The sequence below is a fragment of the Microchirus variegatus genome (assembly GCF_963457635.1).
Source record: "Microchirus variegatus genome assembly, chromosome: 4".
Taxonomy (NCBI): domain Eukaryota; kingdom Metazoa; phylum Chordata; class Actinopteri; order Pleuronectiformes; family Soleidae; genus Microchirus; species Microchirus variegatus.
In genome coordinates this window covers 36,718,886-36,744,684 of record NC_139805.1, presented here as the reverse complement: position 1 = coordinate 36,744,684, position 25,799 = coordinate 36,718,886, and the positions used below count along the sequence as shown (strand labels likewise).

The window sequence follows — 25,799 nt, the reverse complement described above, 5'->3', positions numbered from 1 at the left end:
AAGTTTTTGAGCTCGAGTTTAAGTCAAGTCTCAAGTCTTTGAGCTCAAGTTTAACCCAAGTCGCAAGTTTTTGAGCTCGAGTTTAAGTCAAGTCTCAAATTTTTTAACTCAAAATTAAGTCTCAGGTCTTTAAGCTTGAGTTTAAGTCAAGTCTCAAGTCTTTGAGCTCAAGTTTAACTCAAGTCGCAAGTCTTTGAGCTCGAGTTTAAGTCAAGTTTCAAATATTTGAACTCAAGATTAAGTCCTTGAGCTCGAGTTTGAGTCTCAAGTCTTTGACCTCGAGTTTGAGTAAATTATTTGACTTTATGTCAAATCTTTTTTTATAATAACTTAGACTTAAGCTCGAGCTTTAACTTACTTTAACCGGTTATATAATTTTTTCACGTTATTAACACGTTTTTTTGACGTGAATAACTTTGTAACTTGTAATAACTCGTTTTTGACGACTTACGTACTCGTCCCCCGTTTCTGTGCATTAATGAGCCGTACCGCCGTGTGGGCGTGTCCTTTAGTGACGGACAGCTACGCCACGTAACCACTAAAAAAAAAAACAACAAAAGAAAGACGGATGAAATCTTTTTGTTTATTTCTTTAACAAACGACTGGAGCTTTAAACAAACAGACGTGAAAACTGTGTTCAATTATCGTTAATAAAGAACAACGTAAACATGAAGTCGCTCCAGGGCCGTTCATACGAAAACACTCACAAACGCTTCCTCTGGCGGCCATTTTGACAGCGTTAAACCAGGACATGAGTCGTGGCTAACGTGAAAACGGTCAAAATGGCCGCCGCGGAAAATACATTTTTACATCAAATTATACAGAAAATAAACAAACAAAATATGAAACGTGGAAGAAAAACATTGAAACTATTACGTAAAAATAAATAAACTTATTTATCAGCTGTTTTGGGGGTTTTGAGAGTTTTAACGTTTTTACCTTTCAAAATAAAAGAGGAATGAGGAGGAAAAAAGTGCACAAATCTGTGGTTTTTCTGTTTGTTTTGTTTTTACAGTAAAAATGTTTCAGGTTTCAAGTCTTTTAGCTCGAGTTTAAGTCAAGACTCAAGTCTTTGAGCTCGAGTTTAAGTCAAGACTCAAGTCTTTGAGCTTAAGTCAAGACTCAAGTCTTTGAGCTCGAGTTTAAGTCAAGACTCAAGTCTTTGAGTTTAAGTCAAGACTCAAGTCTTTGAGCTCGAGTTTAAGTCAAAACTCAAGTCTTTGAGCTCGAGTTTAAGTCAAGACTCAAGTCTTTGAGCTTAAGTCAAGACTCAAGTCTTTGAGCTCGAGTTTAAGTCAAGACTCAAGTCTTTGAGTTTAAGTCAAGACTCAAGTCTTTGAGCTCGAGTTTAAGTCAAAACTCAAGTCTTTGAGCTCGAGTTTAAGTCAAGACTCAAGTCTTTGAGCTCGAGTTTAAGTCAAGACTCAAGTCTTTGAGCTTGAGTTTAAGTCAAGTCTCAAGTCTTTGAGCTCGAGTTTAGGTCAAGACTCAAGTCTTTGAGCTCGAGTTTAAGTCAAGTCTCAAGTCTTTGAGCTCAAGTTTAAGTCAAGTCTCAAGTCTTTGAGCTCAGGTTTAAGTCAAGACTCAAGTCTTTGAGCTCGAGCTTAAGTAGAGTCTTTGAGCTTGAGTTTAAGTCAGGTCGCAAGTCTTTAAGCTCAAGTTTAAGTAAGGTCTAAAATATTTGAACTCAAGCTTAAGTCATGTGAAGATTTTGAGCTTGATTGTAAGTCAAGTCTCAAGTCTTTGAGCTTGTGTTTAAGTCTAAAATCTTTGAGTTTAAGTCAAGTCTCAAGTCTTTGAGCTCAAGCTTAAGTAGAGTCTTTGAGCTTGAGTTTAAGTAAAGTCTAAAATATTTGAACTCAAGCTTAAGTCATCTCAAGGTTTTGAGCTCAAGTTTAAGTCAAGTCTCAAGTCTTTGCTTTGCATAGCTTTGTGTGAAACTTTCAAATAAAAATCTAAGTTTTCTCGAGCTGTCGTGTTAGTGTGTGTGTGTCTGTTAGTGTGTGTGTGTGTGTGTGTGTCCATGTGTGTGTGTGTGTGTGTGTGTGTGTGTGTTAGCTCTCCGTCTCCCCGTGAACGTTCTCCATGTGAACCTTGAGGTAGTCGTTCCTGGTGAACTTCTTGTGACAGAGCTGACACTCGGCCATCGGTCGGTTCGGGTTGTGAGTGAGTTTGTGTCGACTGAGCATCTTCTTTAGGCTGAAGGACAGGTCGCACACCTGAGGACACACACACACACACACACACACACACACACACACACACACACACACACACACACACACACACAGCGTTATTGGATTTAGAGCCGTCGATAAATAAAGTGGATTTATTTTTGTTTTATTCTTTGAAAATAAGCCATTGTCGTCGTCTCTAATCGTTATATTCAGAGCACATGTGACGATGTTTGTAACATTAAAGAAACGTGTTCACGGTTTTACTTCAAAACATCGCAAAAATGTAGCATTTACAAAAGCATTAGCAACGTCGGAAATGTACCCTTTCAAAATAAAAGAGGAACGAGGAGGAAAAAAGTCTGTGGTTTTTCTCTCTACAGTAAAAATGTTTCAAGTCTCAAGTCTCAAGTCTTTGAGCTCAAGTTTAAGTCAAGTCTTAAGTCTTTCAGCTCAAGTTTAAGTCAAGTCTTAAAGCTTTGAGCTCAAGTTTAAGTCAAGTCTTAAGGCTTTGAGCTCAAGTTTACATCAAGTCTTAAGTCTTTCAGCTCAAGTTTAAGTCGTCTTCAGGCTTTGAGCTCAAGTTTAAGTCAAGTCTCAAGTCTTTGCACTCGAGTTTAAGTCATCTCAAGTCTTTGAGCTCGAGTTTAAGTCATCTCAAGTCTTTGAGCTCGAGTTTAAGTCGTCTCAAGACTTTGAGCTAGTTTAAGTCGTCTCAAGACTTTGAGCTAGAGTTTAAGTCAAGTCTCAATTATTTGAGCTCGAGTTTAAGTCATCTCAAGTCTTTGAGCTCGAGTTTAAGTCATCTCAAGTCTTTGAGCTCGAGTTTAAGTCGTCTCAAGACTTTGAGCTAGAGTTTAAGGCGTCTCAAGACTTTGAGCTCGAGTTTAAGTCAAGTCTCAATTATTTGAGCTCGAGTTTAAGTCATCTCAAGTCTTTGAGCTCGAGTTTAAGTCATCTCAAGTCTTTGAGCTCGAGTTTAAGTCATCTCAAGTCTTTGAGCTAGAGTTTAAGTCAAGTCTCAAGTCTTTGAGCTCGAGTTTAAGTCATCTCAAGTCTTTGAGCTCAAATTTAAGTCAAGTCTCAAGTCTTTGAGCTCAAGTTTAAGTCTAAAATATATGAGTTTGAGTTTTAACCAAGTCTCAAGTCTTTGAACTTGAGTTAAGTTAAGCGCTGTAACGTTCGTAACATGACGAAACTGACTGACGTAAGCAATGTTTTAGCAACATCAGCAACAATATATTTTGTTCTGTTACATGTAAAAACATGTTTTGGTCACGTAAGTAATGCGTTGTAACATAGTTTTTGTGGGATTTTGTAACGTTTTCATTTTGTAACATTAGTATCTGTAACATTACAAAAAAAAAGCATTAGTAACCTTTTTTGTAACATTAATAATGTGTTTTTTTGTAATTTTACAGTTACTAATGTTAAAAAAAGCCTATATTGACTGACGTAAGCAATGTTTTAGCAACATTAGAGACAATATCTTTTGTTCCGTTACATGTTTTGGTAACGTAAGTAACATTAACAAAGTGCAGTAACATTCGTAACATAGTTTTTAGTAATTAGTTTGTTACAGTTACAAACTGTACATCGACCAGAACATTTACTAAATGTTGCTATGCTACAAAAAAGACGAATTATGTTGCGATGCAAATGTAACAAACTGTTATAACGTTACAGGAACATGTTAAGAACTAAATAAAAAAAAATTTTGGAGTCAAAAATAGAGTTCAACAAACCAGAATCATTTAGAAATCACATTCTTGGCAACGAGAAAACGTCTTTTCTTTGTTTTCCACCAGCAGAAAGAGAGAGAGAGAGAGAGAGAGAGAGAGAGAGAGAGGCAGCGTCTCAACATCCATCAAACATGAGTCATTTCACACTGAACAAATGACTCCATCGTCCTCCATCAATCACAATAATCCGGCTCTGGCTGACGCTCAGCTGCAGTTTAACGCGAGGACTCGCAGCACTTTGATCGTTCAGATAAAGCCGAGGTTCTTCAAGCTTCTTTTACCCGAGAATCACCTGAGAAACTACAGCTGAGCGGTGGAAACAGACCGAGCAGAGAAAACCACGCTGAGGCAACAACGTTACGAGCGCGCAGCAAAACTCAGGGACGTCTCCACAGCGTGTCATAAGGACGTAAACCGTACGTAACTACGGCAACAACTCGGTTAACACGGACAACTCTTCTGTCCTCATGTGGAGCAAAAACGTCCTCAAAATTCAAGAAAAGTCAGAAAATAAAGTCAGAAAATGGTCTGACTTTCTGACAAAGTCCTCACTTTTATGGAAAAAGTCTTCACTTCATGACAAAGTCCTCACTTTTATGGTTAAGTATTCACTTTATGACAAAGTCCTTACTTTATAACAATGTCCTCAGTTCATGGAAAAAGTCCTTACTTTATGGAAATAGTCCTCACTTTATGGAAAAAGTCCTCATTTTATGGTTAAGTCCTCACTTTATGGTTAAGTCCTCACTTCATGACAAAGTCCTCACTTCATGACAAAGTCTTCAGTTTATGAAAAAGTCCTCATTTTATGGAAAAGTCCTCACTTTATGGATATAGTCCTCACTTTTTTGACAAAGTCCTCACTTAATGACAAACATCCTCACTTTTATGGTTAAGTCCTCACTTTATGACAAAGTCCTCACTTTGATGACAAAGTCCTCATATTGATGACAAAGTCCTTACTTTATAACAAAGTCCTCACTTTATGGTTAAGTCCTCACTTCATGACAAAGTTCTCACTTTATGGTTAAGTCCTCACTTCATGACAAAGTCCTCACTTCATGACAAAGTCTTCAGTTTATGAAAAAGTCCTCATTTTATGGAAAAGTCCTCATTTTATGGTTAAGTCCTCATTTTATGGAAAAAGTCCTCACTTTATGGATATAGTCCTCACTTTTTTGACAAAGTCCTCACTTAATGACAAACATCCTCACTTTTATGGTTAAGTCCTCACTTTATGGAAAAAGTCCTCATTTTATGGTTAAGTCCTCACTTTGTGACAAAGTCCTCACTTTTATGGTTAAGTCCTCACTTCATGACAAAGTCTTCAGTGTATGAAAAAGTCCTCATTTTATGGAAAAGTCCTCACTTTTATGGTTAAGTCCTCATTTTATGGAAAAAGTCCTCACTTTATGGATATAGTCCTCACTTTTTTGAGAAAGTCCTCACTTAATGACAAACATCCTCACTTTTATGGTTAAGTCCTCACTTTATGACAAAGTCCTCACTTTGATGACAAAGTCCTTACTTTATAACAAAGTCCTCACTTTATGGTTAAGTCCTCACTTCATGACAAAGTCCTCACTTTATGGTTAAGTCCTCATTTTATGGAAAAAGTCCTCACTTTATGGATATAGTCCTCACTTTTTTGAGAAAGTCCTCACTTAATGACAAACATCCTCACTTTTATGGTTAAGTCCTCACTTTATGACAAAGTCCTCACTTTGATGACAAAGTCCTCACTTTGATGACAAAGTCCTTACTTTATAACAAAGTCCTCACTTTATGGTTAAGTCCTCACTTCATGACAAAGTCCTCACTTTATGGTTAAGTCCTCACTTTGTGACAAAGTCCTCACTTTTATGGTTAAGTCCTCACTTCATGACAAAGTCTTCAGTTTATGAAATAGTCCTCATTTTATGGAAAAGTCCTCACTTTTATGGTTAAGTCCTCATTTTATGGAAAAAGTCCTCACTTTATGGATATAGTCCTCACTTTTTTGAGAAAGTCCTCACTTAATGACAAACATCCTCACTTTTATGGTTAAGTCCTCACTTTATGACAAAGTCCTCACTTTGATGACAAAGTCCTTACTTTAAAACAAAGTCCTCACTTTATGGTTAAGTCCTCACTTCATGACAAAGTCCTCACTTTATGGTTAAGTCCTCATTTTATGGAAAAAGTCCTCACTTTATGGATATAGTCCTCACTTTTTTGAGAAAGTCCTCACTTAATGACAAACATCCTCACTTTTATGGTTAAGTCCTCACTTTATGACAAAGTCCTCACTTTGATGACAAAGTCCTTACTTTATAACAAAGTCCTCACTTTATGGTTAAGTCCTCACTTCATGACAAAGTCCTCACTTTATGGTTAAGTCCTCATTTTATGGAAAAAGTCCTCACTTTATGGATATAGTCCTCACTTTTTTGAGAAAGTCCTCACTTAATGACAAACATCCTCACTTTTATGGTTAAGTCCTCACTTTATGACAAAGTCCTCACTTTGATGACAAAGTCCTCACTTTGATGACAAAGTCCTTACTTTATAACAAAGTCCTCACTTTATGGTTAAGTCCTCACTTCATGACAAAGTCCTCACTTTATGGTTAAGTCCTCACTTCATGACAAAGTCCTCACTTTATGGTTAAGTCCTCACTTCATGACAAAGTCCTCACTTTATGACAAAGTCTTCAGTTTATGGAAAAGTCCTCATTTTATGGAAAAAGTCCTCACCTTATGAGGATGCTGTCATAAAGTGAGGTCTTTGTCATAAAGTGAAGACTTTTACAAAAAGTCAGGACTTTGTCATAAAGTCAGGACTTTGTCATAAAGTGAGGACTTTTACATAAAGTCAGGACTTTGTCATAAAGTGAGGACTTTGTCATAAAGTGAGGACTTTTACATAAAGTCAGGACTTTTACATAAAGTCAGGACTTTTACATAAAGTGAGGACTTTTACATAAAGTCAGGACTTTGTCATAAAGTCAGGACTTTGTCATAAAGTGAGGACTTTTTCCATAAAGTGAGGACTTAACCATAAAAATTAGGACTTTGCCATAAAGTGAGGACTATTTCCATGAACTGAGGACATTGTTATAAAGTAAGGACTTTGTCATAAAGTGAGGACTTTTACATAAAGTCAGGACTTTTACATAAAGTCAGGACTTTTACATAAAGTGAGGGTAAAATTCAAACCGTCTCTAAAGTAATAAGCGGAGCTAAAGCTCATGTGACATTAATAACATAAATAATGACTCCATGCTGCTTTACAACACGTGGGAAATCAAACCCACAACCTTCCAGTTGTAAGATAACTGGACTGTGTTTGTGGAATGTTCAGAACATAAATATTTATAACAATAATAAGAACAGAATGACCACATTTTCTGGCCATCTTTCGACTTTTCAAGTCAAATTAAACGCAGCTCTGATGATTCACAGAAATATGTTGAATTTCATGACGTGAAAGCGGGCTGTGAGGAGAACACAGAGCCCCCCCCCCCCCACCCCCCCTGTGTGTGTCTCTGTGAAACACAGATGTTTCTGACAACACTTTTTAATCCAGTCCTGACAGACAGACACAGTCAGGCGGTGAATCCTTGTCCTGGATGTGATCGACGATCTCTTTGTCTGACTCGCGCTAACTCGCTCCACGTGTTTCCTTCTTTTCTCTGTAATAGCTTTTTAGCGCTGAATTCATTTTACGTGAAAAACGTCTCCTCGGAGCCAAAAGGGAATCCAGATGACGCGGCGGCGCTGACAGCTAGCGCGACTCGTAAACAACAACAGCGACTGTGGATGATTCTCAGAGGGTCGCGACGCCGCTTCCACGCAGATCGGCGCAAATTAAAAAGTCTTGAAAAATAAAAATCACAGAATACAGAATTAGAAGTATTTGTTCTTCTTATTCTTATTTTTCCTACAAATAAATCATATTTTTCAGGCCTTCTCCTGCTCTAAAACTCACAGCCATCAGACCTGGTGAACATTTACGGCGTTCCCTGAATGCGTGTCTAAAATTGCATGTGGGAGGGGCAAATAAGTGCGCCACCCAGTGTCCAAATTTGTAGGTACGTGCACGAAAATCGGTACGCTTGTGTAGAAGGTCGGGATGAAGAAAAAATTACATTATGACCATGATCCAAACCCAACAGGAAGGCCGCCATTTTGGATTGAACATTCAGTTTTTTGGCAATTTCGCATAATGGTTATATTTAAGTTTTTCTGACTTCATCCACGCAGAAACTTAAATATATACATATATACATGTATATATGTATATATATACATGTATATATATACATATATACATATATGTATACATATATATACAGAGACAGAATTAAGGAAAGAAAATAAAAGTTTTACGTAGCGCGGAAAAATACCAAACAATCTCCAAACACAAGATGAAGAGCAAGAGAGAGGCGGAGCTATGACATCATCGTTTTCCCAAAAGCAGAGAATTAAAGCTGCTCTCTGTAACCTAATAATGTAATAATGTAATTACCATTATTACATTAGTTTCCGGCGTAGCATGTTAGCACGTAGCGTTTCAACACTTACTGACCCAAACTAAGTCACTTTTTGTTAAATGGTTGTTATTATGATCATTTTAATTGATATACGTATTTGTAAATTGTATTTTTTGGCGTAAAAAGACAAAAACACAGGAGCAGCAACATGTTTGTTTCTCTCCTGGATCTCTGACAATAATTATTACTGCAGCAGAATTATAAACACTGAGCTATTTCTGCTGCTGATCCTCTCTTTGTGTTTATGTGAGATCAGTTTGCTCGGCCCCTGAAGAGAAACAAGATCACTATCAGACTCTGAAACCCAGCTCCTCCTCCTCCTCCTCCACCTCCTCCACCTCCTCCTCCTCCTCACCCTCACATCTGTCCTGGTGTCAGAGCTAAGACGTCTCTACTTTTAGAAACTGACTGATCGATTGACGTTTTCAGGTTATATCCAGGACATTTGCGCAATTTTATCTTCACTAAATGTCAAAAATAGATTTTAGATTTGCTTGTGTCGACAAATGAATGACTTTGACTTTAGAAATCTAAAAGTCTTTTAAAAAATCAGGAATCGGATTGTGAAAAACTCACACCTCTGACGCTGCCACACATGAAAACACAGTGCATTGTGGGGCGTGGATCACGTGACACGTGGTGGTTTCGACGATACCAATGATATATCGCGATACAACGACAAATCACACAGCGATAAATCGCGATATCTGTCTGAAGAAAACAACAACGTTAAATGTTAAAAGTTATTCTGGTGCTGGACACGTTAGCACGTTAAACGGCGGTTAACGCGCGTTAATGGCGCTAACGTTAAGCGTGTGACGTCATGTTTTTTACGTGACTCCCGATTGTTAAAATGCGTCTCGAAAGTAAAGCTAAACTTTAAAAACAGAGTACCACTCTAGTTCGACTGTAGGCTAACACTAACGGTACAAAAGGGGCTAACGAAGGCTAACGGAGCTAACTAATAAACGGTGTCTGGACTTCCAGTGCTGTGGCACGTAAACATGACATGTCACCAAATCGATATTTTTGACCACGCCCCCCCACACCTGTCACTCACTCAAGCAGAGGCAAACGCTAACGTTGCTAAAGGAGCTAACGCAGTTAATGGAGCAGCTAACTGGTAAACGGTGCCTGGACTCCGGGGCTGCGGAACGTACATGTGACGTCGCAGCTTTTTCCGGTCAGTCGTCATGGAAACGCGGCATGTGCTAACGTGCGCTAACGTTGATGCCCCCTCATTCATTTGAGCAGTGCCACCATGAGGAGACATGAAGTAGTGACGCCCGGCGAGTGAAACTGGCACGGACTTTAGAGCGCCTTAATTTGTTAATTAAAATATCGTTATTTGCCTTTTAGTAAAAAAAAATTAATATCGCACAGGGACGGACGACGGCATATCACCAAATCGATATTTTTGACCCCGCCCCTCCCCACGCCTGTCACTTACTCAAGCTGAAGCGAACTCTAACGGTGCTAAAGGAGCTAACGCAGCTTACGAAGCTAACTGGTAAATGGTGCCTGGACTCCGGTGCCGCGGCACGTCTTTTTCTGGTCAGTCGTTGTGGAAATGCGGCATGCGCTAACGTGCGCTAACGTGCGCTAACGTGCGCTAACGTGCGCTAACGTAGGCAGATACTCACGTCGCACTGGAAAGGCTTCTCTCCCGTGTGCGTCCTCATGTGCTCGTCCAACCCTCGTTTCTGACTGAAGGCTTTGTTACACTCGCTGCAGTTGTACGGCTTCTCCTGCGCACACACACACACACACACACACACACACACACACACACACAGAAAAAAACACACACACATAATTTAAAGAAGGGACGATAAATTTGACAATACGTAAAAAACAAGACTTCCTCACTTCTATCACATGTGGACAAAACCTGGACGGAAAGTGTGTAATCGTCGGCGTACGGTGTGACCACACACACACACACACAGTCAGAGAAGTGTGTCAGAGAAGTGTGTGTGTGTGTGTGTTTTTCCTCCCTGTGAGTTTGTGCAGATACGGAATGAGAGATTGTTCGGCCCCTGCTGTCGGCAGGAAGTGACCGGTGTGCGGGGGCCATCAGAACCACATGGTCTGCTCCAAAACACGGAGCCGGGAGAATCCCTTTGAACGCGTATCAGCGCTCGGCGTCTCCGCGCCTCATCGCTCTACCAGGGAACATTTCCTCTGCGATGTCCCGCCGTCCGTCAAAATCGCAAACCTTCACCGATGAAACCAAAAACCCTGTGTTTAAACCTGGCTGTTTTGATCACTTTGGATGTTTTTGACTCTCTTGCCTGGATTTTTTTCCCATATCTGGCAGTTATTCAACCGTTAAGGAATTACGCTAGTGGGAAGCTAACGTCGCAAACAAAGTTACGGCGACTATATATAATAAAATCTACATAAGTTTAAGTCTTTATCGCACTGTTAGACAGACTTTTTCAACAGGAAACGGAAGTTCGTAGACCGTAATCTCTCCCCACACCAAACCCCATAGAGAAAATCGGCGATTTTACAAGATTTTATCACCACAGCACACAGGAGTTGTTGATCCACTGCTGCCTCCATCACTAAGTTCACATGTCTTATTTTGTAAAATTCGGCTTTAAAAAACCCTTGATTTGGATGTAATTTAATGACACAAAGTGACCACACGAGGCAGCAGTAGACCAGCAGCTCCTGTGTCTCCCGTGAGCTAAAATCACTGATTTTCTCTATGGGGTTTGGTGTGGGTAATTTTTAGTGTAGAAAAACTGATTTTCACCACTTAACAAAAGACTCATCAATAAAAATCTACGTCAGTTTAAGTCTACGACGTCTTAAGAACACGTTCACGTCTTTATTTCACTGTTAGACGGACTTTTCCGACAGGAAACTGAAAGTTCGTAGACCGTAAACTCTCCCACACCAAACCCCATAGAGAAAATCGGCGAATTTACAAGATTTAAACATCACAGAGACACAGGAGTTGTTGATCCACTGCTGCCTCCATCACTAAGTTCAAATGTCTTATTTTGTCAATTCGGCTTGAAAAAACCTTTGTTAGGATTGACCTCAGTGACACAAAGTGACCACACGAGGCAGCAGCAGACCAGCAGCTCCTGTGTCCACCGTAAGCTAAAAATCACTGGTTTTCTCTATGAGGTTTGGTGTGGGAGAGTTTACGGTCTACGGACTTCCATTTCCTGTTTCCTGTTTCCTGTTTTCCAACGATATATAACACAACACCAGTTGTTATTATTATTAAAGGGGAAGAAATAATTGACGTTTGCAAAAAAAATTCTTACGGATTCGTATCTTTCTGGCGCGTGTTTGACGTCACACTTTCAAACCACCGCCGCGGACGATAATAACTTGTTTTTAGTGGTTATAAAACATACGCTGGTTAAAATATGTTAATTTTAGTGTGAAAAAAAAGCTGAAAAAGTCAAAGTATACACATATATATATATATATATTCATGTGGGTGGTGGTGGTGGGCGTGTCCCAGAGTCAGAGGGGAAACGGCGGTGACACCGAAAAGCAGAGTGAAGATAGTGGGGAGCTGTTTCCCAGTGTGTGTGTGTGGGTGTGTGCATGTGTGTGTGTCACTCTTTGTGCGGCTGTTTTTGACAAATCTGGCTGATAGCGAACGCTCTGCCCATTTAAAGCTTAGTTGTCATGGCAACGGGGGGTGAATGCAGGAAGTAAGGGTCCTGGGAAAGGCGCTATCAGGTGGGCGGGGCAAAGGAGCGCCCAGCGACACGCCATACAAAAGGAAGTCGAGATCAGGTTCACAGTGTGTGTGTGAGTGTGTGTGTGTTACGTGTGTGTCGTTTTTTTTCTGTATGAAACAGAAAACTATGAGAGGTCAAAGTTTACAGGTCAGGAAAACACATGGATGGACTTAGGTGATGCCAGGATCCCCAGAATGCATCACTTCACTGTGACCCCGGGTAACATTGAACATCTGTACCTGGAGACCCTCGGTCCTCAGCAGCTGTTCCAACCCCCCCCCCGCTGACCTCTGACCCCCACAATCTGACCACTCTGAGCCCAAAAAAAAAATCCATAAACTTGTTGTTTTTTTGCTGGACGATCTTAAATGACAGTAAACTGAATTTCCTCTCCTCCACCAAACTCCATTCAAAAAAACACTGATTTTAGCTCGCGGAGACACAGGAGCTGCTGGTCTACTGCTGCCTCGTGTGGTCACTTTGTGTCACTGAGGTGAGTCTGAACAAAGATTTTTAAAAGCCGAATTGACAAAATAAGACATTTCAACTCAGTGATGGAGGCAGAAGAGGATCAACAACTCCTGTGTCTCTGTGATGTTAAAATCTTGTAAAAATCACTGATTTTCTCTATGGGGTTTGGTGTGGGAGAATTTACAGTGTACGAACGTCAGTTTCCCGTTGGAAAAGTCCGTCTCACAGTCAAATAAAGACGCGAACGTGTTCTTAAGACGTCGTAGACTTGAACTGACAAAGATTTTATTAGGTGAGTCATTTTGTTGAGTGGCTAAAATCAGTTTTTCTTTGCTCAAAACAACCCACACCAAACTCCATTCAAAAATACGGTGATTTTTAGCTCGCGGAGACACAGGAGCTGCTGGTCTACTGCTGCCTCGTGTGGTCACTTAAATAAATATAACTTAAGATTTTCAAAAGCCGAATTGACAAAATAAGACATTAGAACTTAGTGATTGAGGCAGCAGTGGATCAACAACTCCTGTGTGCTGTGATGTTAAAATCTTGTAAAAATCACTGATTTTCTCTATGGGGTTCAGTGCGGGGAGAGTTTACGGTCTACGGACTTTCAGTTTCCTGTTGGAAAAGTCTGTCTAACAGTGAAATAAAGACACAAACATGTACTTATGATATTGTAGACTTAAGTGGATGTAGATTTCTTGCCCCAAAACATACTTTTATTGATTTTAATTTAAAGAAAATAAGTAAAATAAGGGTATAAAATGCCTAAAACTACCATGAGATCATGTCATCAGAGTGTGCGTATGGAGAGTAAACTGTGGTGACTTCATCTGCGCCTGCTGTTTGTAAACGTTCAGCTCATATTTCACCAGCGTCGTCGTGAGCTAACGCAGGACCGCGGGAACATTAGGGACGTGGAACGGCGGCGGCCATTAGCGCTCTGGACAACATTAAGACACGACAAAGACGACAAACCTTCAAAACGAACAGCGGCGTCAGGCCCCCGGCTGTCGCCGCCGCCATGATGGAAAGCTACGTTTATTAGGTCTCATTCGTCAACAGTGACGCTAACGCTAACGCTAACGGCGACGTCCAGATGCTCCGGAAGGAGCTGAACGGGAAGTTTTTTTTTTTTCCACGGCCACAACTCCAGGAGTGATGCCGGGAATGCCATGTTTACGTGTTATCTTTTGTTTTAGTAGCTATTCTTTCAAAATAAAATAGATGTTTACAAGTTATCTTTTGTTTCAGTAGTTCTTTCAAAATAAAATAGACCTTTACATGTTACTTTTGTTTTAGGAGCTCTTTTTTTCAAAATAAAATAGATGTTTACACGTTATCTTTTGTTTAAGTAGCTATTCTTTCAAAATAAAATAGTCGTTTACACGTTATCTTTTGTTTTAGTAGTTCTTTCAAAATAAAAAAGAAGTTTGCATGTTACTTTTGTTTAAGGAGTTATTTTTTTCAAAATAAAATCGATGTTTACAAGTTATCTTTTGTTTTAGTAACTATTCTTTCAAAATAAAATGGACGTTTATGTGTTATCATTTGTTCCAGTAATTATTCTTTCAAAATAAAATAGACGTTTACATGTTATCTTTTGTTTTAGTTGTTATTATTATTTCAAAATAAATAAGAAGAATAAAACAAAAGATAACATGTATTTTATTTTGAAATAATTCTAAAAAGCTAGCACATAAACATGTATTTTATTTTGAAAAAATAACTACTAAAAACAAAAGAATTATATAAACATGTCTTTTATTTTGAAAGAACGACTACTCAAACGAAAGATAACATGTAAACATGTATTTTATTTTGAAATAATTACTTTGAAAAAAGAAAGCATGTAACCATCTATTTTATTTAAAAAAAAAAAACTACTTCAAACAAAAGTAACATGTAAACATGTATTTTATTTTGAAAGAATAACTACTAAAACAAATTTTTCATTTAAGTAGTTATTCATTCAAAATAAAAGACATGTTTACGTGTTATCTTTAGGTTTAGTAGCTACCCTTTCAAAATAAAAGACATGTTTACGTGTTAACTTTAGGTTTAGTAGCTATTCTTTCAAAATAAAACATGCTTACATGGTACCTTTCATTTTAGTAGTTATTCTTTCAAAATAAAAGACATGTTTACGTGTTATCTTTAGGTTTAGTAGCTACCCTTTCAAAATAAAAGACATGTTACGTGTTAACTTTTGGTTTAGTAGCTATTCTTTCAAAATAAAACATGCTTACATGTTACCTTTCATTTTAGTAGTTATTCTTTCAAAATAAAAGACATGTTTACCTGTTATCTTTAGGTTTAGTAGCTACCCTTTCAAAATAAAATACACATTTTTTACGATATCTTTTGTTTCAGTCATAATTCTGTCTGCCACGACTGTCGTAAAACGTTAGCGCTAACAGGAAGTAGCGTGCAGCTCAGACAGTTGAACTTTATCAGAACTTTGGATTGCGTGGTCTCACTCGTTAGCAGTGACGCTAACGCCGGCGGGGAAAAAGTGGCCCAGGAAGTGACCTCATGATCTTCTCTCTCCTCACTTTCATGACATTTCCATGTTTTTGCTGCGTTTGCTTCTGCAGCAGCAGGTCGTGGAGTCTGGGAATGTGGGAATGTGGGAATGTGGGAACGTGACGCAGTTGCAGTTGCTGTTTAGCACAATTCATCAGGTTTTGCGTGCGTGAGCCTGCACGCCGCGCTGCGTTTGCGACCGTTGGGTCTTTAACGTTTTACAAGATTGGAGAATTCACCTCGTAATTAAACACAAGACAGGGAGCGTCGCAAATTAGCACGCACACACACACACACACACACACACACACACACACACACACACACACACACACATTTCTGGGAGGCTCAGCGCAGGTTGACATGTGTTTTATAATCCAAGTCATTTACGTTTTTTCCCCTTTTGTTAAAGGAAATCACGACTGCCAGCAGCGAGAAAACACTCAAACACAGACTCACCTAAAAATACCTGCACCTGACAAAGTCTATAATATCTCACTCAGTCTTTATTTCACTGTTAAACGGACTTTTCCCTGCAAGAAACTGCACTTTCTAAACCAAGCTCACTCTCCCTGCACCAAACCCCATAGAGAAAATCAGCGATTTTACAAGATTTTAACATCACAGAGACACAGGAGTTAACACGTAACATGTCTTTTATTTTGAAAGGGTAGCTACTACACCTAAAGATAACATGTAAACATGTCTTTTATTTTGAAAGAATAACTACTAAAATGAAAGGTAACATGTAAGCATGTTTTATTTTGAAAGGGTAGCTACTAAACCTAAAGATAACACGTAAACATGTCTTTTATTTTGAAAGAATAACTACTAAAATGAAAGGTAACATGTAAGCATGTTTTATTTTGAAAGGGTAGCTACTAAACCTAAAGATAACAGGTAAACATGTCTTTTATTTTGAAAGAATAACTACTAAAATGAAAGGCAACGTGTAAGCATGTTTTATTTTGAAAGAATAGCTACTAAACCTAAAGTTAACACGTAACATGTCTTTTATTTTGAAAGGGTAGCTACTAAACCTAAAGATAACAGGTAAACATGTCTTTTATTTTGAAAGGATAACTACTAAAATGAAAGGTAACATGTAAGCATGTTTTATTTTGAAAGAATAGCTACTAAACCAAAAGTTAACACGTAACATGTGTCTTTTATTTTGAAAGGGTAGCTACTAAACCTAAAGATAACACGTAAACATGTCTTTTATTTTGAAAGAATAACTACTAAAATGAAAGGTAACATGTAAGCATGTTTTATTTTGAAAGAATAGCTACTAAACCAAAAGTTAACACGTAACATGTCTTTTATTTTGAAAGGGTAGCTACTAAACCTAAAGATAACAGGTAAACATGTCTTTTATTTTGAAAGAATAACTACTAAAATGAAAGGTAACATGTAAGCATGTTTTATTTTGAAAGAATAGCTACTAAACCTAAAGTTAACACGTAACATGTCTTTTATTTTGAAAGGGTAGCTACTAAACCTAAAGATAACACGTAAACATGTCTTTTATTTTGAAAGAATAACTACTTAAATAAAAGCTAACATGTAAGCATGTTTTATTTTGAAAGAATAGCTACTAAACCTAGTTAACATGTAACATGTCTTTTATTTCGAAAGGGTAGCCAATAAACCTAAAGATAACAGGTAAACATGTCTTTTATTTTGAAAGAATAACTACTAAAATGAAAGGTAACATGTAAGCATGTTTTATTTTGAAAGAATAGCTACTAAACCTAAAGTTAACACGTAACATGTCTTTTATTTTGAAAGGGTAGCTACTAAACCTAAAGATAACACGTAAACATGTCTTTTATTTTGAAAGAATAACTACTAAAATGAAAGGTAACATGTAAGCATGTTTTATTTTGCAGAATAGCTACTAAACCTAAAGTTAACATGTAACATGTCTTATTTTTAAAGGGTAGCTACTAAACCTAAAGATAACACGTAAACATGTCTTTTATTTTGAAAGAATAACTACTAAAATGAAAGGTAACATGTAAGCATGTTTTATTTTGAAAGGGTAGCTACTAAACCTAAAGATAACACGTAAACATGTCTTTTATTTTGAAAGAATAACTACTAAAATGAAAGGTAATATGTAAGCATGTTTTATTTTGAAAGAATAACTACTAAAATGAAAGTTAACACGTAACATGTCTTTTATTTTGAAAGAATAGCCACTAAACCTAAAGTTAACACGTAACATGTCTTTATTTTGAAAGGGTAGCTTATAAACCTAAAGATAACACGTAAACATGTCTTTTATTTTGAAAGAATAACTACTAAAATGAAAGGTAACATGTTAGCATGTTTTATTTTGAAAGAATAGCTACTAAACCTAAAGTTAACACGTAACCGTGTCTTTTATTTTGAAAGGGTAGCTACTAAACCTAAAGATAACAGGTAAACATGTCTTTTATTTTGAAAGAATAACTACTAAAATGAAAGGTAACATGTAAGCATGTTTTATTTTGCAAGAATAGCTACTAAACCTAAAGATAACAGGTAAACATGTCTTTTATTTTGAAAGGGTAGCTACTAAACCTAAAGATAACAGGTAAACATGTCTTTTATTTTGAAAGAATAACTACTAAAATGAAAGGTAACATGTAAGCATGTTTTATTTTGAAAGAATAGCTACTAAACCTAAAGTTAACACGTAACATGTCTTTTATTTTGAAAGGGTAGCTACTAAACCTAAAGATAACACGTAAACATGTCTTTTATTTTGAAAGAATAACTACTAAAATGAAAGGTAACATGTAAGCATGTTTTATTTTGCAGAATAGCTACTAAACCTAAAGTTAACATGTAACATGTCTTTTATTTTGAAAGGGTAGCCACTAAACCGAAAGATAACACGTAAACATGTCTTTTATTTTGAAAGAATAACTACTAAAATGAAAGGTAACATGTAAGCATGTTTTATTTTGAAAGGGTAGCTACTAAACCTAAAGATAACACGTAAACATGTCTTTTATTTTGAAAGAATAACTACTAAAATGAAAGGTAACATGTAAGCATGTTTTATTTTGAAAGAATAGCTACTAAACCTAAAGTTAACACGTAACATGTCTTTTATTTTGAAAGGGTAGCTACTACACCTAAAGATAACACGTAAACATGTCTTTTATTTTGAAAGAATAACTACTAAAATGAAAGGTAACATGTAAGCATGTTTTATTTTGAAAGAATAGCTACTAAACCTAAAGTTAACATGTAACATGTCTTTTATTTTGAAAGGGTAGCTACTAAACCTAAAGATAACAGGTAAACATGTCTTTTATTTTGAAAGAATAACTACTAAAATAAAAGCTAACATGTAAGCATGTTTTATTTTGAAAGAATAGCTACTAAACCTAAAGTTAACACGTAACATGCCTTTTATTTTGAAAGGGTAGCTACTAAACCTAAAGATAACACGTAAACATGTCTTTTATTTTGAAAGAATAACTACTAAAATGAAAGGTAACATGTAAGCATGTTTTATTTTGAAAGAATAGCTACTAAACCTAAAGTTAACACGTAACATGTCTTTTATTTTGAAAGGGTAGCTACTACACCTAAAGATAACACGTAAACATGTCTTTTATTTTGAAAGAATAACTACTAAAATGAAAGGTAACATGTAAGCATGTTTTATTTTGAAAGAATAGCTACTAAACCTAAAGTTAACATGTAACATGTCTTTTATTTTGAAAGGGTAGCTACTAAACCTAAAGATAACACGTAAACATGTCTTTTATTTTGAAAGAAAAACTACTAAAATGAAAGGTAACATGTAAGCATGTTTTATTTTGAAAGAATAGCTACTAAACCTAAAGATAACAGGTAAACATGTCTTCTATTTTGAAAGAATAACTACTAAAATGAAAGGTAACATGTAAGCATGTTTTATTTTGAAAGGGTAGCTACTAAACCTAAAGATAACACGTAAACATGTCTTTTATTTTGAAAGAATAACTACTAAAATGAAAGGTAACATGTAAGCATGTTTTATTTTGAAAGAATAGCTACTAAACCTAAAGTTAACACGTAACATGTCTTTTATTTTGAAAGGGTAGCTACTACACCTAAAGATAACACGTAAACATGTCTTTTATTTTGAAAGAATAACTACTAAAATGAAAGGTAACATGTAAGCATGTTTTATTTTGAAAGAATAGCTACTAAACCTAAAGTTAACATGTAACATGTCTTTTATTTTGAAAGGGTAGCTACTAAACCTAAAGATAACAGGTAAACATGTCTTTTATTTTGAAAGAATAACTACTAAAATAAAAGCTAACATGTAAGCATGTTTTATTTTGAAAGAATAGCTACTAAACCTAAAGTTAACACGTAACATGCCTTTTATTTTGAAAGGGTAGCTACTAAACCTAAAGATAACACGTAAACATGTCTTTTATTTTGAAAGAATAACTACTAAAATGAAAGGTAACATGTAAGCATGTTTTATTTTGAAAGAATAGCTACTAAACCTAAAGTTAACATGTAACATGTCTTTTATTTTGAAAGGGTAGCTACTAAACCTAAAGATAACACGTAAACATGTCTTTTATTTTGAAAGAAAAACTACTAAAATGAAAGGTAACATGTAAGCATGTTTTATTTTGAAAGAATAGCTACTAAACCTAAAGATAACAGGTAAACATGTCTTTTATTTTGAAAGAATAACTACTAAAATGAAAGGTAACATGTAAGCATGTTTTATTTTGAAAGGGTAGCTACTAAACCTAAAGTTAACACATAACATGTCTTTTATTTTGAAAGAATAACTACTAAAATGAAAGGTAACATGTAAGCATGTTTTATTTTGAAAGAATAGCTACTAAACCTAAAGTTAACATGTAACATGTCTTTTATTTTGAAAGGGTAGCTACTACACCTAAAGATAACACGTAAACATGTCTTTTATTTTGAAAGAATAGCTACTAAACCTAAAGATAACAGGTAAACATGTCTTTTATTTTGAAAGGGTAGCTACTAAACCTAAAGATAACAGGTAAACATGTCTTTTATTTTGAAAGAATAACTACTAAAATGAAAGGTAACATGTAAGCATGTTTTATTTTGCAAGAATAGCTACTAAACCTAAAGATAACAGGTAAACATGTCTTTTATTTTGAAAGGGTAGCTACTAAACCTAAAGTTAGCACGTAACATGTCTAACTTCAAATGTCTTATTTTGTCAATTCGGCTTTAAAAAACCTTTGTTTGGATCTACTTTAGTGACACAAAGTGACCACACGAGGCAGCAGTAGACCAGCAGCTCCTGTGTCCCCCGTGAGCTAAAATCACTGATTTTCTCTATGGGGTTTGGTGTGGGGAGAGTGAGTGGTTGAAAAAGTCAGTCTAACAGTGAAGATAAAGAAGCGAACGTGTATAAATGGCTGAATCTTACCCTTGTGTGCGTGCGGATGTGCATCTTCAGACCGTCGTTCTTGCTGAACGCTTTGTCGCAGTACGGACACTGGTACGGACGCTCACCTGGTGGACAAACGAGATAAAAACAAGGAAGTAGATTACATTACTGACGTAGAGAGAGCATCATACGAATAGATGAAACATCATTTAGCCTCAAAGCTTCCTGATTGTAGAGAAAATCAGTGATTTTAGCTCACGGAGGACACAGGAGCTGCTGGTCCTCTGCTGCCTCGTGTGGTCACTTTTTGTCACTGAAGTAAATCCGAACGAAGGACACTTAAAGCCGAATTGACAAAATAAGACATTATAAGTTAGTGATGGAGGCAGCAGTGGATCAACAACTTCCTGTGAACTCCTGTGTGCTGTGATGTTAAAATCCCTGATTTTCTCTATGGGCTTTGGTGTGGGAGAGTGAGTGAGTTTACAAACGTCAGTTTCCTGTTGTTAAAGTCTGTCTAACAGTGAAATAAAGACGTGAACGCGTTCTTAAAACGTCGTTGACTTAATCTGACGTATATTTTATACGTCAGATTTCAGCGATTTTAGCAAGCGAGGACGACAGGAGCTGCTGGTCCTCTGCTGCCTCGTGTGGTCACTTTGTGTCACTGATCGGAGATTGATTATAAAAGCCGAATTCACAAAAATAGGACATTTGATGTTAGTGATGGAGGCAGCAGTGGATCAACAACTCCTGTGTCTCTGTGATGTTAAAATCTTGTAAAAATCACCGATTTTCTCCATGGGCTTTGGTGCAGGGAGCGTGAGCGCTTTACAAACGTCAAATTCTAAAGATATATACGACTTTGATGATGGTCCTTCGTGGACAGATGGCATCGATGCTGAGGAAATTTGGACATATTTGTCCTTAAAACCTGGTCTGAATCCTCGAGATCTGATCACGAAAAAAAAAACCGGCTCCAGTGAAGACAGATGTTTACGGAAAAAAACTACGCAAGCGTCGCCGGACGCGCGCGCGAGGCGATTACATCTGTAATCACGCCGGCTGACGCGGGGTCGGATAAACGTCTGTTTCGCGGCACAAACAGATGTCTCCGCCCTCCTCTGACGGAGACGCGCGACCTAGCTACCGGACGACGTGATATCTCGGGATTCACGTGTTGGCCAGCTAAAAACAGCGCTCCTCCGTATGCCGAGAAAACAGTTTAGGAAGCAGATCAGACGCCGGATCAAAACCCGCTGCAGATCCTATCTGAGCCCCGCTGCGCCGATGACGGAGAGGAAGTGACAGGCTGTCAATCAAGCCGCTCCGCTCCGCCGAGCACATGGATCCGTTTAGCGTTTAGCGTCCTCCAGCCCCCCCCCCCCCCCAGATCCGCGGGGGCCCAGATAACAGAACCCACAGTCGGAGATAAACGTGAGGTAACGTTTATCACCCAACTGAGAAACGACAAATTCAGACGGACGTCACATAAAAGACAAACAGAAATAAAAAACACGCGTGGGGAAAACTGCGTTCAAACCCAGAAACGGATTCCAAGGATTTGACGTCATAGCCGTCAAATGACGTCATTCAGGAACCTGGATCCAGACGTCGACCCATTAGCATTATGAATACGTAATTAATGCCACGTTTACACGTTATCTTTTGTTTGGGGAGTTATTCTTTCACAATAAAATAGACGTTTACATGTTATATTTTGTTTTAGGAGTTATTCTTTCACAATAAAACAGATATTTATGCGTTATCTTTTGTTTGAATCACTACTTTTTCAAAATAAAATAGACGTTTACACGTTATCTACCGTTTGGGGAGTTATTCTTTCACAATAAAATAGACGTTTACACGTTATCTTTTGTTTTAGTACCTATTCTTTCAAAATAAAACAGATATTTATGCATTATCTTTTGTTTGAGTCGATACTTTTTCTAAATAAAATAGACGTTTACACTTTATCTTTTGTTTTAGGAGTTATTCTTTCAAAATAAAATGCATATTTACGAGTTATCTTTTGTCTTAGGAGTTATTCTTTCAAACTAAAGTAGACGTTTACATATTACTTTTGTTTTAGTAGCTATTCTTTCAAAATAAAATGCACGTTCACGTTACATTTGTTTCAGTAGTTCTTTCAAAATAAAATGCACTTTACATGTTATCTTTTGTTTTAGTAGTTATTCTTTCAAAATAATATATAAGAATAACTCCTAAATCTAAAGAGAACATGTAAACACATATTTTATTTTGAAATAATTACTTCTAAAAAGGATGCCATTTTATTTTGAAAAAAATAACAACTACGTACGTGTCATCTTTCGTTTTAAGAGATATTCTTTCAAAATAAAAGACATGTTTCATGTATTCTTTCATTTTATTAGTTATTCTTTCAAAATAAAATTCACATTTATCAGTTATCTTGCATTTCAGCAGTTATAAATGTGAATTTTTATTTTGAAAGGATATGTTATCTTTCATTTTAGCAGTTATTCTTTCAAAATAAAATAGACATTTTCACGTTATCCGTCCTTTAAGTAGTTTTACTTCCAAAATAAAAGACACGTTGACATGTTATCTTTAGGTTTCTCCCTTATTCTTACAAAACAAAAACAAATTTATTTAAAGTTATCTTTTGTTCGAGTCGCGATTCCACGACTGTCGTAAAACATTAGCGCTAACAGGAAGTAGCAGCGCGGGACGAATATTCGTGTGCAGCTCAGACAGATCTGATCTGATTCACAGGAACTTTATCAAATTTCACGTTTGATTGCGTGAACACGCAGAACTGGAGCAGGGAAGTCGACACACACATCACACACTCCGGCTACACAACTATGTGTGTGTGTGTGTTCTTGTACCTGCGGCATACTGAGGACCAGTGAGGGTTTTTATCCAAAAAAGTGAGGTAATTTTTACGGAGTGAGGACATTTTGGCCGGTCCTCACTTTGTTTTCATTGAAATCACTTCCAGGTTGCTGTAACATGCTGTACTCAATTTGTCAAAAAAAATAAATAATAATTTTGGACGACATAGTATAGTATGACGTTTTTGTCAAATTTTGGGTCACATTTTTTTTGTCACATTTTTTTGTCAAGTTTTGGACCAAATTTTTTTTGTCACATTTTTTTGTCACATTTTGGACCAAATTTTGGACCAAATTTTTTTTGTCACAATTTTTTTGTCAAATTTTGGACCAAACTTTTTTTTTCAATTTTTTTTTTCAAATTCTGGACGACATAGTATAGTATGACGTTTTTGTCAAATTTTGGACCAAAAATAAATAAATAATCGAAAAAGTTTTCCAGCCCTTTTTTGCTCTGGGGCTCCACCTGCAGACATGTTATGGTACTGCACCCAGTAGTTCTTTGTAGATGTCGTTCATGAAGTAGATATTTGTAATAGTGTTGATTTATAAAGTGGAAATGCTGGTCCTCAGTATGCAGCAAGTACAAGAATGTGTGTGTGTGTGTGTGTGTGTCCCTTCAGTGCGACGATCTCATTTGCGATATGTGACGTGGTGTGTGTGTGTGTAATCGCTGCAGAGGCGAGCGCTGTCTTATTGATGGGGGAGATGTTTCTGCCCCTTTAAGTAATAAGGTTAATTAGCTGCGTTTCCCTGGGACTGAAAAAAAAAAAAAGGCAAAGACGCTGATTATCAAATCATAAAATCCGTCCGGGGAATCGACGAGAGCGGGATTACGATGGCGGCGCTGCTATAAACACCCGCTGTGCTGTAGAGTCAATCCTTCAGGCTCTTATCGTCCTTTTTTCTGTCAGACGTCGACGTATGAATGTGTGGATAATAATCGCTCACATGATCACGCTGTTTTTTTTACTCCATCGTCACTTTATCAGATCGCACTTTTCCACTCGACTGGAGTTACAAACGTTCACGTCGGGTCATTTTAGGGCGTTTTTAAAACACAAAAATGTTAATTTTCTGCTCTGGAGCTGATGAGACTGTGTTTGCTCGACTTTCAGAGGATCTGACTCTGAATCCACACACTCCTCTGTCAGAGACGGACTTTTGCCCAATTTTTTAAGATTAACTTGATGTTTTCAGGGATTTTTAAATCTTTTTTACTTTAATCTACAGTTGGACTTTGTTGGTTTTGATTCTTGTTTTCAGACGTCGAGCTCATGACCCTTCAGTGACGACACTCTGACCAATCAGAGGGATGAGGGATTATAGTAGAGTTTGGAACTTTAAGTAGAATTTGGAATTATAAGTAGATTTTGGAATTATAAGTAGAATTTGGAATTATAAGTAGAATTTGGAATTATAAGTAGAATTTGGAATTATAAGTAGATTTTGGAATTATAAGTAGATTTTGGAACTTTAAGTAGAATTTGGAATTATAAGTAGATTTTGGAATTATAAGTAGAATTTGGAATTATAAGTAGATTTTGGAATTATAAGTAGATTTTGGAACTTTAAGTAGTTTTTGGAATTATAAGTAGAATTTGGAATTATAAGTAGATTTTGGAACTTTAAGCAGAATTTGGAATTATAAGTAGAATTTGGAATTATAAGTAGAATTTGGAAGTATAAGTAGATTTTGGAATTATAAGTAGATTTCGGAATTATAAGTAGATTTTGGAACTTTAAGTAGAATTTGGAATTATAAGTAGAATTTGGAATTATAAGTAGAATTTGGAATTATAAGTAGATTTCGGAACTTTAAGTAGATTTTGGAATTATAAGTAGATTTTGGATCTTTAAGTAGATTTTGGAATTATAAGTAGATTTTGGATCTTTAGGTAGAATTTGGAACTTTAAGTAGATTTTGGAATTATAAGTAGATTTTGGAATTATAAGTAGAATTTGGAATTATAAGTAGATTTTGGAATTATAAGTAGATTTTGGAACTTTAAGTAGTTTTTGGAATTATAAGTAGAATTTGGAATTATAAGTAGATTTTGGAATTATAAGTAGATTTTGGAACTTTAAGCAGAATTTGGAAGTATAAGTAGATTTTGGAATTATAAGTAGATTTCGGAACTTTAAGTAGATTTTGGAATTATAAGTAGATTTTGGAACTTTAAGTAGAATTTGGAATTATAAGTAGAATTTGGAATTATAAGTAGAATTTGGAATTATAAGTAGAATTTGGAATTATAAGTAGATTTCGGAACTTTAAGTAGATTTTGGAATTATAAGTAGATTTTGGATCTTTAAGTAGATTTTGGAATTATAAGTAGATTTTGGATCTTTAGGTAGAATTTGGAAC

General features: G+C 36.6%; 1 protein-coding gene across 1 annotated transcript in view; it reads right to left on the bottom strand.

Moving 5' to 3' along the window:
* Window positions 1-2,054: 2,054 nt before the first annotated feature.
* The window catches only part of prdm5 (PR domain containing 5), a gene marked incomplete at both ends in the record, with an annotated part of 72,201 nt that continues 48,456 nt past the window's right edge, over window positions 2,055-25,799 (bottom strand). Inside the window, 2 exons of the mRNA XM_083887884.1 lie at window positions 2,055-2,219; window positions 20,592-20,677. Coding sequence (XP_083744010.1) covers window positions 2,055-2,219; window positions 20,592-20,677 — 251 coding nt within the window. The remainder of the gene's footprint in view (window positions 2,220-20,591; window positions 20,678-25,799) is intronic.